This window comes from Notothenia rossii, assembly GCF_949606895.1.
Source record: "Notothenia rossii genome assembly, chromosome: 2".
NCBI lineage: Eukaryota > Metazoa > Chordata > Actinopteri > Perciformes > Nototheniidae > Notothenia > Notothenia rossii.
In genome coordinates this window covers 69,995,818-70,015,473 of record NC_136904.1, presented here as the reverse complement: position 1 = coordinate 70,015,473, position 19,656 = coordinate 69,995,818, and the positions used below count along the sequence as shown (strand labels likewise).

Here is a 19,656-nt window from a genome sequence, read left to right as displayed (position 1 = left end):
ATAATCGTAATATAAGGCGTAATATGCTGCATTGCCTTTTCAAACAAATTGTAATAAAAATGATCAAAACATGATTTCGTACCTTCCAGTAATATAATACTTACTTCGAGATGGTCTCTTTATGAGGATATGGAACAGCTCCTCATAAACAGGAAGAATATCTCTACACTTGCACTTGCTGACAAATATATTGCTCTTCTGGCCTCTGTGGGGTGAAAGATATGAGTTTGATACATTTAGAAAAACCCCATGATGTAGTCGAGTAATGCCACAGTGCTACCATGCTAAACAGTTCATAATCATAGGTTAAACACATTTAAGTTTGCCTTTGTAATCACCTTAGGAGTAATAAATGCATATTGTTTGATATAATTGAGCACCTTTTCCTTTACAACACGATACGATGATTCATTTGGTCAGTTCAACCATGATTTTTGTTCGCATCAAAGCAGCTCCATTTACAAATTTGACAGTTATATCACACCAATTAATTATCAGTTTTCGACTACCGAATGCCATTCATGTAAACTAGCTTTTTGTAACGCTCCGGATGACCACTAGATGGCAGCGTTTCATAATTCTGTCTATAATCCTGTAGCAGCGCACACATACACACACACTGCTGTATCCACATGCATTACACTTCAACACACAGTATACTGCAATGCATTTTCATTGTTCCAATATCACATATGATGCATACGGACCTCTATATGTTCAATAATAAGAAGATTCATGATATCATGTTTCCTGGATAGTATTTTTGGATTTGTGTGACGTTTATTTTTCTTATCTCAGTCATAAGATTCTAGTGCCTTCAAATGGAAGTTGATGGGGTTGTTTTCACTTTAAAATTGATTAACTGGTATTATACGTTGCTGTCAAAATAATTCCAAAAGATATATTTAGTTAAGGTTATATTCCAGCACTTTTGTGTGTTTATTTTGTTTATCGAGTCAAGTGTTTTTTATAGGGCTGTTTTGGCCGCTGTCTCAGATGAACCAATGGAAAAGTACCATTAGGAGTCCGGAGCCTCCTCCTCCCCTCCCCTCGCTTCCCCTCGCTTCCCCTCACGGCAATGTAATTGCCTTGTCTGGAGTCTGTCCCGTGTCCCCGCCGCTCACCAACAGCGGTGTCCTCGCAGAGAGGAGCAGTGAACCCTCACACACACTCAGCCTGTCCGCTCCACCGGTCCCAGGCTGGTGCGTCCCGTTACGCACCGTTTCTGCACACTCCAAAAGCGCACTCCGGAATTCCACCAAATCCTAAAGACTCATTGTGGTTGAGATAGGCACAACTTTCGGTCAGTATGTTTCACGTGTGGATGACAACGGGTTTGTGACAGGAAGACTCCGGGGAGTTAGGACGAGTCTTGGCTCCACACCTCCCCCGCGGGCAGTTTGCGCAAGGTGATACAGCAGCTAAAGGATCCTTAACCGCGCGGCTGTATTACATGGATTTCTTCACATGATGTCACCCATTACTGAATGAGCTCCTGTCAGTTGTGCTCCTCTTCACTTCCTTCCCAAACTTCTGTCAGTGGACCTTTGTGAGAGCAGCAGGATGGGATCGCAGAGCGGGGCAGCAGCAACGCACGCGCTCCTGTGGTTCATTGTAGGTGAGTCCAACACTCTTAATTTCTCTCAAGCAATTGACTGTTCTTTGTGTGACTTTTGTAAAGTGTCTTTGAGTATTTTTAAAACGGTAAATGAAATGTCATATTATTTTATATATATTATTACTCTCACCCATGTGTGTGATAAAGAGAACAAAAGCTGGTTATAGCCTAAATTATAACTTCTGGTTGGGACATATCAGACGAATTAATTTCCCTTATACAAAGTGAAAACTGAAGAATTAGGATGATTTATCTTGTGTCTGTTGAGGTTAAAATATGTGTGAACGATTTACTGTACTATTATTTACATAGACCATACATCACTACAAAATTATGTGTGAATGTTGGCTGGTTTATGAATGACAAGTTTGATGCTGCGCTGGACTTTGCATTTTTGCACTAATAAAATTGAACCGTTGACTTTAATTAATGTCAAATAATTACACAAAATCGTATAGGTTAGTTGAAAGCAAACATACTAGGTGAAACTTAATATCATTGTGTTAACTTGATGACTTTTAGCAGGATAATTGTCTTTGTCCTTTAGGTCATTGTCTCACTCTCGTTAGTGACCTAATCTGTGAGTTTGTTATGATATACTGTCAAATGAATTAGTGTATTATAGTATCTGCCACCATGCGAGGTGAAGTGTAAATTTACATTTTGATGTCAAAACTTGAGCCGTTCAACATATGTTCAGAGCAGTAGTTAGGAACAAATCTATAAATCTTTTTTGTGACTATAGTCGTGTAATCTATACAATCCAACATTTGAATGGGATTTGCAAAACTGCAAATAAGGAGATCACTTTTTAGAATACATGTGATTGTTTATTTTTCAATGTATAGGTGTATCGTTTTTTTTCCCTAGCTGCTGTTCTTTTCAGATATTAAAGATAGATACAGTAGACCATCTAATTTGAAAACAATGAATTTACTATTTCTCAGAAACTGACACCCACGCACTAACCTTACAAGTCAACTATTTCATTATAACGTTTTTTCAAAGGTGGGAATTATGTGCAAACAAACCTGTTCAGTTATTTCTCTGGAATACAGTTTATGATTTAGTTCACTTTATTTGAAAAACCTGAAAATCTGGTTAAAAAATCACGTCATGCCTACCTTAACGTTCTTTTTTCTTTGAGTTCTATATTTAATGTACAAAACAAGTGACAGGAAGATACATTACAGCACCTCCTGTTTTTGCTGTTTAAAATATGCTCTGCTGTTCAGCCCCATGTTAGTCTCATCGCTAGGTGTGTGTAGGCTCCTCTAAATGTAAGACTCTCTCCTTGGAGTGGCAGGAGTTTCTTATAGCATTTTCTCTGCATTTGTGCAATCATGCAACATTATCAGGTTATTATCAGGTCATTGCAATCATGCTCACTTTTAAGACACTTAATCCAATGACTTCATTCATTAGCTGAGATATAGGGCACTCTGCTAGAGGGGTTTTGAGAAAAATCTAAATGTTCATGTATAGCTGCTGATTCTGCCATTCAATCTAGATACAACAAAAGAATACATAAATACATGTAGGCAGTTGTCAACGCAGACCAGTTGGATTGTGAAGTGTTATTCCAGAAATACTTCTTCTTTGCTTCTTCTACACAACATATTGAGTAGAATATTCACATTGTTGTGCGACCACAAACAACAAAGTTCAAGCTGAACATCTGGTCAGGGACCTTGGCTGCATGTTGCTCCACATCTACTCCTATTACCCACTATTCATGTCTTCTCTCTACTGTCATGTGTCTCATAAAGGCATACAATGTCTAAAAAATGTTTGCCTTTTACGAAGCATCATTACAAATGTATTTGAACAAGACAAATTATCTGATTATGATTCGGGTGGTTAGGATCTTCCAATGCTTTTTGATGAAATGAAATGAAAAGAAATTATAGTGAAGGGCGGCTCTGGCTCAGTTTGAGTGGTTGCCCAACAATTGAAAGACCAGTAGTTTGATCCCCAGCTCATGCAGTCAAAATGTCAAAGTGTCTTTTGGCAACCTAAGCCCAAATGCCTCCCAATGGCATGGCCAACCGTGTGTGGATGTTAGTCTCCCTGAGCAGGTGGTATTTCGTGTAGCAGCCTCTGCTTCTGTATGAATGTGTGTCATTACATTTACATACATTACATGTCACATATCCAAAGCGACTAGTACTGTGAGCAATCAGTGACACAATGACATGCTGACTGCAGTGGGACTCGAACCTGCTCTCATCTGATCTGAAGATCAACGTACTCAGTGAGCCAGATCCTCCAATGGGTAAATTCTGATTTGTGTATAAAGCACTTAAAGGGGTCGCAAAGACTAGAGAGGCTCTTTATAAATGCAGTGCATGCCATTTGCCATATTTTAAACAGTAGAATAATTACCTACTGTATTTAGACTTTATTTCAAAATGTTCAATATTCTTCATAAATAATCACAACACTCAGAAGTGGTGTTACATGTTTCTTCCCTTATAGATAGCTACTAGCTACTTGTTTGACAATAATGTGACGTGACCAGTAGGTATATACAGTATAAAGATGCTTATGTAGATGTAGATGCAGCATGTCATTACCATTCAGCAAAATGACGTGCTGCATCTCTAAAGAGGAAACAATCTTTCAAAGAGCATAAAAAGAAGGGACACCTGCAGTTAGAATATAAACCAGAGATTAGTAAAGATATTCATTTTTTACTCAGGCTAAAGGAATTTGAGTTAATTAGCAACAGCTGTGGGGCAGTAATGTCACCATTACACTTTCGTTTAGCACTGCATCTTTTTTAGCTCATGCTATTGGAAAATGTCTCTTTTTCAAATTACAATTAGTTACATAAAAATAAGCAGTTGTGCATTCATGACTCAACTTGCATGTGTTTGCCTGGCTGAAAAAGTGGGAAGTACAAAGGTGAGATTCAATGCAGTATGCCACTGATGATTCATACTGTAATCAATGACTGATTCAGCAGCTTTTAGCAGTGGGGCTCCCCTCACTGGTGACTAAGAGCACTGCTGTCAGCTTGATTTCATTTTGTTTCTTCCTCTTTTTAAAAGACTGAAAAGCCACAGTAATATTCCTGATGTGATAAATCTGTTGCAAGCATAGCTATCAACCTCATAAACAGGGTTTGCGTGGCATAGTTTGGTACTGAAGGGAACATAACAGCTTGAACCTTGCTGAAAATTGTGGTTGTGTGCGTACTGTAAATGACCTCTAGTATGAAGCGTAATGTAACCACTCAGCTTACAAACATAATATGAACAAATTACATATATCTTTTATAAATTGTACTTCAACTACATGTACAGTTTTCTAGACTTTGCAATGACTCAAATCGCTATATGACATAACTTTCACCCATTCACACTTAGTGAACATGCTCGGAAGAGATTAACATTCACACTGTTTAGTACACTATTGGGAGTCATTTATGTTAAGTATGTTTCCTAAGGACTCTTGGACATATTGAGGAGTCTGGGGATCTAGGGTTAGGATTAGGATTAAAGGAACTGAAATCAGCAAAATCGCTAAATGAACACGATATAATGAGTGCTAGACATGGATTTCTTTAATTGTTTCAATAATTCAATGTCCTCCATAATGCATTGCCATTTATTCAAAATGTATGATAAGACCACTCAGCTGATAAAGCCATGTAATGCAGGAACATCCCAGTGAGGAGTCATTGTCTCATTTGGACTCTTTCTCTGTAAAATGCACACATAAAAACCACAGCACATGTAATATTAGACTGTTATGAACTCACTTATTTGACTTGGTCCCAGCCGATTGAACTAACCACTAAATGCTTCACCACTGAATACTGTACTGTAATACAAATCTCCTTTCCTTACCCAACCTTAAATTGTCCTAGAAAAGTTCTCAGTTTCCTCAATTTTGTTCATTTTATTTACATCTGTCTTGACACACATTTAAAATACGCAATGGCTATACACCGAACTTGAGTGTGTGCACGTACGCCGTGACATTCGCCAGCAAAGTTGTTCAGGCATACTTCCTCTACTCTTTGCCCTTTGTTTCCTGTTACAAAGGCTCCATGTAGGTGTTCTGTACTCCGAGATAGAGTTATGACTCATCACAGCAGCACCAGGTTGCCTCATTACTGTTTCACCACTTGAAAAAGCAAAGCGACTTTTAATATCCTCTAGTAATGTTTTGGGCCAGGTAAAGAGTGCAGAACGGATGAAGGCAAAGGCGTCTTCACTCTTTCCCAGAGATGTGAATGGATGAGAGACACTTTAATCCTCTTTCCCTGACATGATCGTCTTTCATCCAACAGCTCAGGATTCAATTTGAATCTGTTTGAAATATTTCAGAAACACAAGCGACTCACTGAACGGTAGTAAAATGACAAAAGATAAATACTTTTAGGAATGCCTCTGGGGAAAACATCTGGCAATTCTGACAGTGTGACTTGGATGACCGAATATCCTGAAAGCAATCTAAATGTTTGACGCAATGCACTCTGAAAAGTTTGAGTGTTTCCTTGAACAATGTCTGGCAGGTCTCTGAATAGCAAGAATAGGTGGCCCGTTACCTTTAACACTAGAACCGCTAGGGGTCGCTGTATACCTAAAACCGCCAACGGGTAAAATGTACCCGCTATTAGAATGCATTGATTTTCAAGGTACAATGTTCTTTTATTTATCATACTAGAACACAGGTTTAACAGTGAGTTTTGATCGCACAGTGATGAAACATATACCAATATAATCTGTGGACTCTCAGCTTTCATATGATATCTAATGCTAAATCTCTCTCTCTCTTTCTCTCTCTCTCTCTCTCTCTCTCTCTCTCTCTCTCTCTCTCTCAATTTTTGGGCCATATTTTCAATCTGACTTCATATTGACAATTTTTAACAACAGAGGGTGCTACATAAGTTAACACACTTTCAGGAAAAGTCACGGACTGGGAGACTTGAATATTTTTATAGAAAAAAATACAATCAACATTTTTTACCCGGTGGCGGTTCTAGTGTTAATAAGTCTGGGGCATTATTTGAATCAATTTTTCATCCAAAATGAAAAAAGCTCTTAAAAGGTTAGCTCAAATTGATGAATTTGAAGTTTTTTGTAGTGACGAATGAAGTTGGATGTTGTGGTGGTCGTGTCAGCTTTTACAATACTTAATAGCCAAATTAAAGTGGGAAGATTTGTCCTGGCAATCATGTGTAAGTTTATTGGTTGACCTAAACAACAACACACTGCACAGGGAAATACAAAGGGGAAGTTTTGGTTTAAAGAGGCTGTCACTTTTCAAATGTTATTTGACTTTTGGGCCACTAGGGGTCAGTGCAAAGAGCTGTAAACATGGATGTATAAAAAGAACTGGATACAGCGTCAGAGACAGGCCCCTCCGCTTCGCGTCGGGCCAAACCATGCCCCTTAGCTGTGATATAATGAGCATATACCACGGCCTCTCGTGAGCTATTGCTTAAATATACTATACGCTGATTAACAGACTTCTCTTTTCCAATGAAAGTTAATGGGAAAAAGCAGAGGCGGGGGACTCGAGTCACATTTTCGGACTTGAGACTTGCTTGACTAACATTGATAAAAGACTTGACTTGACTTTGACTTGGTATTCATGACTTGAGACTTGACTTGACTTGAGACAGATGACTCGAAAGGACTTTACTTTTCTAAATTAAATATTTGCATTTGCTTTTGTATTGTACGGAGCCCCTAAAGGGCAATGAAAAAATAATTTGTTCGCAAAAGAAAGTTACCGGAGCGCCAAGTAGGAAGTGGAACACACAGGAGACAACCGTTTCATTGCAGACTGTAATGTTTAGGAATGGCAGTGCATACAATATTTTAGATATATTTCTAACTCTGACTCTCATTCACTTCATTAAATCACTGTGCGTGGTGATGGAAAGCTCGTTCGAGGGGCCCCCAGGGAATGTTTGCTTAGGGCCCCCACAGACTCTTGAATCGGCACTGCACACACCTCTACACACATCGAACTGCCCGATTAATCCCCCTATTACTCATTTTATGAAGGAGATGGCCGGTCACTAAGGTAAGGCGCATGATATGTGTGTGTTTGTGCTCTGCTCAGCTCTGCTCTGTGTGTGTGTCCGACAACGGCATTTGTTTTCAATTTATCATGAACAGTAATTTACACACATCTGGCCAACTCCATATGTATATGTGGGTGTTCTCATATGAAAGACATTTGTTTAATCTTAATGTTGCACTGTCTGCACACAAACACACACACACACACACGCACATATCATGCGCCCTGGTACATACACTATTCCGTTCTTTGTGCACAGACACAGTTAGGAAAACAATGAGACAGTGTCATATGGGAGCACCTTAGACAGGCCATGGAGAAATGCTGTGACCCTGCTGAAGGGGAGCCAGGGCAGGAGGCTTAACATGTTGATGTAAAATATTTGTGTTGTACTGTTATCCCTTTAGAGCCCTTTGAGAACTAATAATAATAATAATAGATTTAATTTGTTAGAGCTTTTACAGGTGCTCAAAGACGCTTTACAGCTATAGTGAAGAGAAAAGAAAAGAAAGGAACAACAAATAAAATAGTTAAAGTTAAAGTAAAATAATACAAAAACAATCACACATTAAAAGCCAGATTGAAGAGTTGTTGTGAGTTTTTTGAAGGTGGTGAGGTCAGTGCAGTCTCTGATGGGTTGTGGGAGTGAGTTCCAGAGGGAGGGGGCAGCGACGAAGAAGGCTCTGTCCCCACAGGTCCGGTGATTGGTGCGGGTGGGGATGGATAGGAGGTTGGCTTCTGATGAGCAAGGGCAGCGGGAAGGGGTGTGGTGATGCAGCAGGTCTGTGAGGTAGGGGGGGCCTGATTGTTGAGGGCTTTGTGAGTAATGAGGAGGACTTTGAAGTTGATTCTTTGACGGACGGGGAGCCAGTGGAGGTTCTGGAGGATGGGAGTGATGTGGTGAAGTTGAAATTCTGGATGTCTTTGATATGGGATGGGGGGCCGATGATGATGATGTCTGATTTGGCACTGTTCAGTTGGAGATAGTTTGTTTGCATCCATGCTTTTATTTCTGAGAGACAGTTGGTGAGAGTGGAGTGTGTTGTGGGGGTGATGGTTTTTGTTGATATATAAAGTTGGATGTCATCGGCGTAGCAGTGAAATTGAAGGTTGTGGCGACAAATTATTTTGCCAAGGGGGAGCATGTAGAGGATGAAGAGGAGGGGGCCAAGCACCGAACCCTGGGGGACGCCTTGGGACAGAGGAGCAGTGGAGGAGGTGCAGTTGTTGATGTTGATAAACTGATGTCTCTCGGTGAGGTAGGATTTCAGCCAGGAGAGTGCAGTGTCGGTGATGTTGAGTGATGATTCAAGGAGGGACAGCAGGATGGTTTGGTTGATGGTGTCAAATGCTGCGGTGAGGTCGAGGAGGATGAGGATGTTCAGGTTGCCGGAGTCAGAGGAGAGGAGGAGGTCGTTTGTGATTTTTAGAAGAGCTGTTTCTGTGCTGTGTTTTGATCGGAAACTGGATTTAAATGGCTCAAAGAGGTCATTGAAGCTGAGATGGGATTTTAGTTGTGAGGCAATGACACGTTCAAGTATTTTTGACAGAAAGGGGAGATTTGAGATGGGCCGGAAGTTGGACATGATGTCAGGTGTGAGTCCAGGTCTTTTGAGAATGGGTGTGACAGCAGCCAGTTTCAGAGAGGGGGGAACTGATCGGTTAATAGGTTATACTGTAGGCATTAGGGTTATAATTTCAGCGCCCCACTCTCCTTTGCTGTTTATGTTGAAAACACAAAACTAGGGCCACCGGGGTGGGTGGAGGGGATCTGGAGGACGGGTTTTGGGCTGACAGCCCAGGAGCACAGTGGAGGACCCGGAAGGGATCTCGTGCAGACGGCCCGGGGGCAAGGCAGAAGCCGAGAAGGGGGACTCGGGCGGACGGCCCGGGGGCAAGGCAGAGTCCAAGGTGGGGGACTCGGGCGGACGGCCTGGGGGCAAGGCAGAGACCAAGGTGGGGGTATCGGGCGGACGGCCCGGGGGCAAGGCAGAGTCCATGGTGGGGCGAAGGCCACAACGGGCAAACTCAGGGGGCCGAGCATGAGGGCGAAGGCAGCGGCAGGAAGAGTCAGGGGGCCGGGCCCGAGGGTGAGGACCGCGGCAGGAAGAGTCAGGGGGCCGGGCCCGAGGGCAAAGACCGCGGCACTCAGGGGGCCGGGCTCAAGGGCAAAGACTGTGGCTCTCAGGGGGCTGGGCTCTCAGGGGGCCGGGCTCGAGTGTGTCGGCCGAACAGGAACCGGAGCTGGTATGACAGGCTTTGTCAGGATCCCCCAAGGAAGAGGACCAGGAGTTGGCAGGACCCCCGGCGAGACAGGTGATGGCGGGGCCTCCAACGGAAAAGGACAAAGGGTTGGCAAGACCACCTGCAGAAGAGTTGTCGACGGGACCCCCAGAGGAACAGGACATAGGATTGTCAGGACCCCCGGCAGGAGAGTAGTCGGCGGGACCTCCAACGGGACTGGACATGGAGCTGGCAGGACCCGCAGCGGAACATCCAACAGCACAGGACATAGGGTTGGCAGGACCCCGGCAGGAGAGTAGTCAGCGGGAGCTCCAACGGCACAGGACATAGGGTTGGCAGGACCCCCGGCAGAAGAGTAGTCGACGGGACCCCCAACGGGACAGGACATGGGATTGGCAGGACCCCCGGCAGGAGAGTAGTCGGCGGGACCCCAAACAGGACAGGACATAGGATTGGCAGGACCCCCGGCAGAAGAGTAGTCGGCGGGACCCCCAACGGGACAGGACATGGGATTGGCAGGACCCCCGGCAGGAGACTAGTCGGCGGGACCCCCAACAGGACTGGACATGGAGCTGGCAGGACCCCCAGCAGAACATCCAACGGAACAGGACATAGGATTGGCAGGACCCCCGGCAGAAGAGTAGTCGGCGGGACCCCCAACGGGACAGGACATAGGGTTGGCAGGACCCCCGGCAGGAGAGTAGTCGGAGGGACCCCCAACAGGACAGGACATAGGGTTGGCAGGACCCCCGGCAGGAGAGTAGTCGGCGGGACCCCCAACGGGACAGGACATGGAGTTGGCAGGACCCCCAGCGGAACCTCCAACGGCACTTCAGTTGGGACTTGAGTAGGAACTTGAGTAGGGACTGGAAAGGGAATTCGAGAGGGGACTCGAGAGGGGACTCGAGAGGGGACTCGAGAGAGGGCTTGAGAGGGGACTCGAGAGGTGACTTGAGAGGTGACTTGAGAGGGGACTTGAGAGGAAACTCGAGAAGGAACTTGAGAGGGGACTTGAGAGGGGACTAGAGAAGTGACTAAAGGAGGGACTGGAGAAGGGACTAGAGATGGGACTAGAGAAGGGACTAGGGAAGTGACTAGAGGAGGGACTTGAGAAAGGACTTGAGAAAGGAATTGAGTAGGGACTAGAGAAGGGACTAGAGAAGGGACTTAAGATGGGACTAGAGTTGGTACTTGAGAAGTGACTAAAGAAGTGACTAGAGGTGGGACTGGAGAAGGGACTAGAGAAGGGACTAGGGAAGTGACCTGAGGAGGGACTAGGGAATGGATTAGAGAAGGGACTAGAGAAGGGACTAGATGAGGGACTTGGGAAGGACTAGATGAGGGATTAGAGAGGGGACTCGAGAAGAGACTAGAGAGGGAACCAGAGAAGGGACTAGAGAAGGGACTTGATTTAGGACTCGAGAAGAGACTAGAGAAGGGACCAGAGATGGGACTAGAGATGGGACTATGGCAGCTGGGGCCAGAGCTGGGTCAGGAAACAAGGCCGCTGGGCCCGGAACTGTGGCCGGAACCATGGCTGCTGGGGCCAGAACTGGGTCTGGAACCATGGCTGCTGGGGCCAGAACTGGGGCCAGAACCATGGCTGCTGGAGCCAGAACTGGGTCTGGAACCATGGCTGCTGGGGCCGGAACCATGGCTGCTGGGGCCGGAACCAGGGCCGGAACCATGACCCCTGGGGCCAGAGCTGGGTCTGGAACCATGGCCGCTGGGGCCGGAACTGTGGCCGGAACCATGGCTGCTGGGGCCAGAGCTGGGTTTGGAACCATGGCTGCTGGGGCCAGAACTGGGGCCGGAACCATGGCTGCTGGAGCCAGAACTGGGTTTGGAACCATGGCTGCTGGGGCCAGAACTGGGGCCGGAACCATGGCTGCTGGGGCCGGAACCAGGACCGGAACCATGGCCGCTGGGGCCAGAACTGGGTCTGGGACCATGGCTGCTGGGGCCGTAACTGGTTCTGGAACCATGGCTGCTGGTGCCAGAACTGGGGCCGGAACCATGGATGCTGGGGCCAGAACTTGGGCCGGAACCATGGCTCTTGGGTCGGGCTGCTAGCCTGGCCTTGCGACTCCTTCTTTTAGGAGCCGTTTGGAGGCTCCGTGGACCTCCAAAAGCCAGACGAGTTCCAGAGAACGGCTCCTGGACAGGAGCAGGAGCTGGGGCAGAAACAAGGGTTGACTCCAAACGGACCACACATATAGGGAATTGGGATGCAGAGAGCTAGCATGCCTGAGGCTAGCAGACAGGGGATAACACACCGAGAGGAACTCCAAAATCCAGCCAGGTAAGAATCTCACCAAGCCTTGTTTCTCCATAGTTATCTGGCGCGCCTCTGCCAGAGCAGCCTCTCGCTGCTGAACCCCGGACGCTCCGATCCATCGATCAGAGCAGGCAGCCAAAGAAAATATAAAATCCAACAATTCCTGCTCAAAAGGATCTGCTGGGCCCATATTTGGTTGGTTCGTACAGTTACTGTGGGTGAAGCAAGCAGGACCCAAATGCAAATTACATTGATATTGCCTGTATTTCAAGGATAAAATAATAACTTGGACAAAACAGAACACTCACCGGTGAACTCAGTCACAAGCAAAAGACGAACCAACACTGAAAACATGAAGGGACAAGACTAAATACAGGGAGGGGTAATCACAAGACGAGAAACAGCCGGGCAGGGGAGGAGAAACACAAGGGCGACAGCTGAACACAACCAGGGAAACTAACGACAGGGGAAAAACACAAGAAGAAGGAGGAAAACACCCATAACCAGACATACAAAACTACAAACGTGACTAGGGGTTTCACAACTACCAATATTTACAAGTCGACACATTTTTCAAAATAGTAGTCGACTAGTCGACTAGTCGTTACGTCATAATAAAGACACACAAAGAGAGGTGTACAATTGTATTTTATATTGGAACTCATACAGTAACATTAAACACTGCATTTTAATTTGTGTTACATGGCTGAGTAAATAACAAACAGTAACTGGACTCACGAAAATCGACAGCAAAAAACTCTTGTTTACATAAATGCCACGTAAATCCAGTGCGCAACACTTTATTCGCTGTCCTCCACGATAACGTCCACCTTTCCATATTTTTGGTTTGGTTTGAACACCAACGCATCGACATGTGAGGGAAGGAGGCTTGACCACTTTCGGGTGACAGTGTTGCCTGCCAGGGAAAAAACCCTCTCACTCGGGGTCCTGGAATAGCCAGGTAGCTCCTCGAAAGCGGGGTAAGTGGTGCACGTTTTCTGCCCACCACTCCAGTGGATTATCCATTGTGGGGATACGCGGTGTCCGCTGGCAGTAATCCCGTAGCTCATCATCCGCATCACTGTTGACCCGTGTTTTCTTGCTGTTCGTTTGCCTCTGTTCAGTGCTGACGCCGGTCCGTTGCTCACTGGTGCTAGCATTACTGCTAGTGCTAGCTGTCGGCAGCGGGTGTCTCATCTTCAGATGGTTGCGCATAGCAGATGCATTTGTATTGTACTTCAGTACAGCTGTACACAACTGACACTTCACTGTGGAGTTGGTTACATCTTCGTTGAAGTACTGCCATACATAAGAATGTCGGACGTGTTTTGGAGCATTTTGCAGCACCTTGTTTACCTCCATTTTTTTCACGACTAGTCGACTAAGGCCTACAGCGCCGACTAGTGGTAAAGGTAGTCGACTAGTCGACTAGTCGATTAGTTAGTGAAACCCCTAAATGTGACATAACATGAGAATCTTGTAGGTTAAGACTTGAGACTTACTCGTGACTTGCACATGTAGGACTTACACCCACCTCTGGGAAAAAGTATTCTTGGGCCCAAATGATGTCACAGACTTGAACGTAGGTATAGTCAGGGCCAGTTCTAGCCAATTTGATGCCCTAGGCGAGATTATTAGCTGGCACCCCCCCCCCAAAGTTTTTAAACGATATTTTTAATTTACTGTCCTATAGTATATATATTGAAATGATATCAAACCTGTTTATCCCAATAATTATAAAGGAGTGCCTTGAAAATATTTGTTTACATACATTGTGATCAAAACGATTGAGACCCACTGAGATAACTTAGACTAAAGTTAATTATCCAAATACTCCTTTACCTCACTGAGCCTTTGTCTGACAGGAGAGCTCTCCTCCCCTTGTTGTAGAAACATCTTCTTCTTATGTCCGTTAACGCAGCTAGCACCAGATGCTAAGAACAACAGCGCCGGTGCTCTCTCTCCCTATGTCCCTTGCTCGCTCCCACGTTCACTCACACTTTGGCTGTGAGCTGCGGCCGCCTGATAAGCCAACATCCCCCACTTTCATCACTTCCAGCGCCCATCATACAGGGCAAATGAAACGTGTAACCGGGGTGAAAAGGGTGTTACATTTACTTAATTATGAATGTTGTTACATCTAGGCCAAAAATTAGGATGAGCACCAACGGTCAAAACTTTTTTTCCCTCCCAGAGCTACCAGCTCAGCGCCCCCCCAGATCTGGCGCCCTCGGCGACCGCCTATGCCGCCTATGCCAAAAACCGGCCCTGGGTTTAGTAACCCTGTTTGGCCACTACACACATTTGCTTCAAAAGTCGGAGCTCTTCCTGGGGTCTTGGCTGTAAACACAACAATGACATATGATCGTCTTATAAAGTTGATAATGGTGTTTACACTTCGAGCAGTCACAGAACAGCATTATCATTCATCTTGAATGTTTTTAAGTCCATTATTCATTCTCCATTTAGCTCTGGTCTCCACTAACTCCTGAGGGAAATATCAGGTACTGCTAAATGCTGAGGTGTGTTTACAAGCTGGGCAGCTGGGTCAGCCTGCCGCCGGTCAGGTAGTGTGCAGTGGATTATTTTGAGCTTTTTCCCTGCAATTAACTGTTTGCTGTAGCTAAAATCAATGCTGATTAAAGTTGAATATAATTTGGCAAGTTGTGGCAACAATATAAGCAATAGACATGCAAGGGCTCATAAACAACTAAAATAAATCTCATAAAATGATATGACTAAATCAAAACAAACCAAGAAAGATAAATCATACCAACAAAACATAAAAAGGAGTAATGTTTTCATTTTCCAAAATAAAATATGAGTAGTTTGAGCTTCAGGAGTTCACTGGGGCTTGGCCCAGGGGTTTGAATCCGGCCACGTGTCATCCCCTCTGTCTCCCCCTTTCAGCCCTTTCAATGCAACAAAGGCGCTTGTTGTACAAACAATAATAATAGTTTTATAAATAATGCATTTTTGTGCAAAAAAGTAGTGTGATTTTCTCCATTTTATTACAATGAAGTCACCCTATAAAGGGCTCGCTTCATGGCCTATGACAAGTTATTCTGGATCAAGATTGCAGCATATCTTTTAACACAAGTCCTCATATTTCCAATATTCTTTCCTCCTTGAAAAGTTAAGGACAGGAGACAAGATACAGGCTTCCGAATGATGAAATTATACATATTTCTTTGACGGATAAGCGCAGTTGCATCAGTGTTTGGAATAATAACAGGGAGATGCTGTAGCTGGTTGGCTGACATCCTGCAGCGCTATCAGGCGGGGATTTTTTTAAAGGCAACAATGTTAAAACAAGAAAGCAGGAAGAGGAGGAGGAGGAGGAGGAGGAGGAGGAGGAGGAGGAGACATATCTGGACGCTGCCACCAGAGATGCTAACGCTCATTTCTGCGGGTTCTCTTTGCCCCAGTTAAGCTCTCATCTGTCTAGAGAATAGAAGATGCATAGATTTGATAAAAGCACTGGGCTCTTTCTCTCTCTTTTTTACGCTTGAGCAGAGAAACACTTATTTCTGTTGTGAAGGACTCAAGGGGACGTTTTTAAGAATCTCCATAAATCAGTAGAGAGACACAGAGGAAGGAGGGGGGGGGGGGGGCGTGGGGGAGAGAGATAGATGAGGTAGGTGGGGCTGGATGGTGAAAGTTCTAGTAGAGCTGATATATGTCTGTTTTGAATGGTGTGTGTTCCCATATGTGTTTGCATGCATCCTGCGTGACGGACCCGCCCACTTGACTTTGGCTAATTAGATAGATGGTGAACGAGGGATGAAAGGAGGAGAAGAAAGCCATGCAAAGTAGCCATGCCCTCTATTTGATGGAGCTGTTTTTCATTTCTTTAGGAAGGCTCTATCTCATCCGCTCTGTCTCCCTGCTGCCCTATAGCGAGAGTTCTTTATTGGGGAGGTAAATAGAAATACCTTAGTGACAAAATAAACACATTGTTTCATGTCAAATCAAGATGTGTTCTGCAAGCAATGACCCAAGGTCAATACTCTGAAGGTTTTCAGTTTACAGTGTTTCTGAAATATGCTGAAGCAAAAGCAGCATATACTGCATTTCAATCAATATATTCTCACAGATGGAACAATCAATTCTAAATTTGCTTCAAAGACCCTAATTCATACTTTCTTAAGAGGATTAGTGAGCCCAACGGCCATAGTTTGTGAGCTGTGGACACAGCTTTGTGTCTCTCAGCAGTTGTGAGGACAGAGGAGATAGAGGAGTTTCTAGGGTGAAAGGAGTGATTGAATGGCGTTCTCCTTGCTTAAGGAAACTGTGAAGAACTCATGTAGATCATTGGTAATGCTGGGCAGTTCTTTTACATGTTTAATACCTACATTTATTTCAGCATTCGTCAATATCCAATCATAGCAACTACAGCAGTTATTTCAGGAATGCACTTCTACTACTACTGTTTTCTTCTGTTTTGTACTTTTCTCTTGTGTGTAACTAACGCTACAAATGCACTTCATTGTGCAACCCTTTGTTGCATCATGACAATAAGTTATCCTTCAATTCATGAATGGTAAAGGTTAAGAATAAAGGGGCCCTATTATGCTTTTTGGGGGTGTTCCCTTTCCTGTAGTGTGTTATGTTTAAGTGTATGTAAATGGTCTGCAAAGGCTAATATCCCAAAGTTCCCAAAGAGTGTGTGGGAGTTTCCCTCCATTTACGCCTCCATTTGACCCTTTGTTTACCTCCGTAACATAGTGACATTACTGTGTAACACTTGTGCATCGATTGGCTAGCGCAGCAGTTGACAAATCCCGACAGAGCCGATCAACTAACCAATCAGAGCAGACTGGGCTCTGGTTTCAGACAGAGGGTGAAAAGAGGTGCTGCAGCACAGGCAGTATGAGTACAATAAAGAGCTTTTTGAAAATTAAAGCATGGAGACATGTCCCAGTAGAGGCACAACATTCAAATATGAACTCGAAAATGATCAAAATAGGTTCCCTTTAAATCTTCTATGTTAGAAAATATTACTGTCAGTATTTGTTTGGTCAAAATACAATGTTTAAAATGTAATGCATCCAGGAATGCACCAACACTACGTTTGTTTTGTTATATTCTGTTTTGTTCTCTTTGTACAGCAAAATGGACTAAGCTTCAACTGCACTTCATTGTGCAACCCTGTGTTGCATCATTACAATAAATTACCCTAAAATCCTTGATTGGTAAAGGTTAAGGTCAAGCAACTGAAATACATGGTCAGGGAAATAATGCTGTCATGGTTAAAGAAGTTTTCATTGATTTTTCAATGACTTCTTCAATGATGGGACATAACATTATCATTCAACGGTTGCCTATTACTCACTGAGCAGACATAGAGCAACATTAGCATTCATTCGGTGTTGAGTGTCTGTCCACCTGATGAATCCAAGTTCAATATTCACTCAATTTAAGCTCTTTTTGCACTCTAGTTGCTGTGTAGGGAGTGTGCAGTGGATATCAGAGGACTTTACTGATTACTGAGTCTGGAAATAATACAGAGAGCATTGAGAGTAACAAAAATAGAAAAATTGGGATCAAGTAAACCTAAACGATGAACTGAATGATGCTAAAAAGCTTCATACAGCTGAGGAGGTCCTTCGACTGTTTGATCCGTCATTATTTTTCATTAAAATGTTCAACATTTGGTTAAATAAAGCATTTCTATAAATGTGGTTTAAAGAAATCATCATCATCATTATGGTAACATTTCGTATGATCTAATGCAGCGGTTTTCAAAGTGTGGGGCGCGCCTCCCAGAGGGGGCGCCAGAGAGCTTCAGGGGAGGCGCAGCGTGAGAAAAACATAATGAGAAAAAGACGAGTAAAGTGTCACTTGCACACTTTTGGCTGTCTGTGGAGACAGAGTTCCCCCACCTTGCCAAAAAGGCTGTAAAAGTGCTCATTCCCTTCACCTCCGCCTACCTGTGTGAGTGCGGGTTTTCCGCATTAGCTTCGATCAAAAGCAAACTGGTCAAGGCTGCAGCCAGAGGATGATCTGCGTTCATTCCTGTCTACATTGCATCCCTGCATCATCCGCCTGTGCGCATCAAAGACGCAGACTCATTGTTCCCACTAAAGTAGGGGTGAGTGTAATAAGGAGGCAAAGTTGACGTTCAGTGTGTTGCTGCGAGCATATAAGGATTTATCCACGATGTTGAAAATGTAAATAAATAAAAAACATAAAGATAAAAATGTTTTCAAAAGTTATTGTTTAATGTTTTAAGGAGGTGACGCTACTCAGCCAATCAAATCGGTGCAGTCAGTGAGTGCACGATAGATTCAAACACACACAGAGACGAGACAAGAAGAGAGAAACAGTCGGAGTCATTTCAAATGGCGTGCTCAAAAAAGAGAAAGGTAGACAGCGAAAAATGTAATTACATGTTATTTTACTGGACCTCTTTGAAATGCAATTGAATACCCCTGCATTATAGCAACAATAATAATAATAATAATAATAATAATAATAATAATAATAATAATAATAATAATAATAATAATAATAATAATAATAGCAATAATAATTGGGAGGGGGGGCGCGGCTGTTCTTATGTTATGAGGGGAGGCTCACCTTCCCACACTTTGAAAACCCCTGATCTAATGTATTTGATTTAAATTGTAAAATTGCACGCCACTTCTTGTATTGGCACTGACTCAACCACATTAAAAACCAGTTAACTGGTTATAATGTACTGTCATGCGGCACCAATTCAAATTTGACAAGTTTTTTGAATAACAAATAAATAATTTAAAGCAAAAAAACACATACTGTTCATTTGTATTTTCTCTGTGTTCATCACCACAGAGCAGATTTCACAGCCAATGTATCTGGGCCGCTGCTCTCATACATCACATTTAACCTTACGTAACAGTGACATAGAGAGCCTGTCACTGCGGTTAACTCGACCAGTGCATCAGGCTGGAATTTTCTCTTTTGAATAACTTTTCTTCCCGTGCTTCATGGAAATAACATGACCACACGTCAAACTGGCCCACAACATCAAGAGCTTGTGACACTCAGTCATGTACAACCACCAAACAGCCTTCACAGGATTTCTCCTCACATTTACCTTACCACACTGATCAAATGAATACACAATGGTATTTATAGTAATGACCTGAAGGAGAAGGGCTGAGACATAGACACATGTAGAGAGATGTTTCTTACAATCACAGTTGGGTGCTGCTGTCCACTGAACTGCTCAGCTGGAGCAGTTTGTGGCTTCTGCTACAGTATAGGACAGCAGGAGGCTCACTTTGCTGGACTGCATGTGGCTGAAGGGTCAGGAGTTTGAATCACGTAACCTGCTGGGAACCCAGTGGATAACATTAGTCAGAGATAGATATTATTCCAACAGCAAGCTTTTAATTCATCCATACTGCCAGTAGGGGTGTAACGGTATACGTATACATACCGAAATTATTCAGTACGGGCCCTTCGGTTCGGTTAGGGTTAGTGT

The 19,656-nt window shown here is 43.9% G+C and overlaps 1 protein-coding gene across 2 annotated transcripts in view; it reads left to right on the top strand.

Annotated features, from left to right (window-relative positions):
- The first annotated feature begins 1,104 nt into the window (after positions 1-1,104).
- Positions 1,105-19,656, top strand: part of ramp1 (receptor activity modifying protein 1) — an 84,969-nt gene continuing 66,417 nt past the window's right edge. Inside the window, exon 1 of one of the 2 annotated variants that reach the window (XM_079662526.1) lies at positions 1,105-1,614. Coding sequence is in view for 1 of the 2 variants with exons in the window: in XM_079662525.1 (XP_079518651.1) it covers positions 1,564-1,618 (55 nt within the window). In the remaining variant the exon portion in view is untranslated. Of the gene's footprint in view, positions 1,619-19,656 lie in introns of both variants that reach the window. The other variant, XM_079662525.1, reaches the window with a different exon arrangement.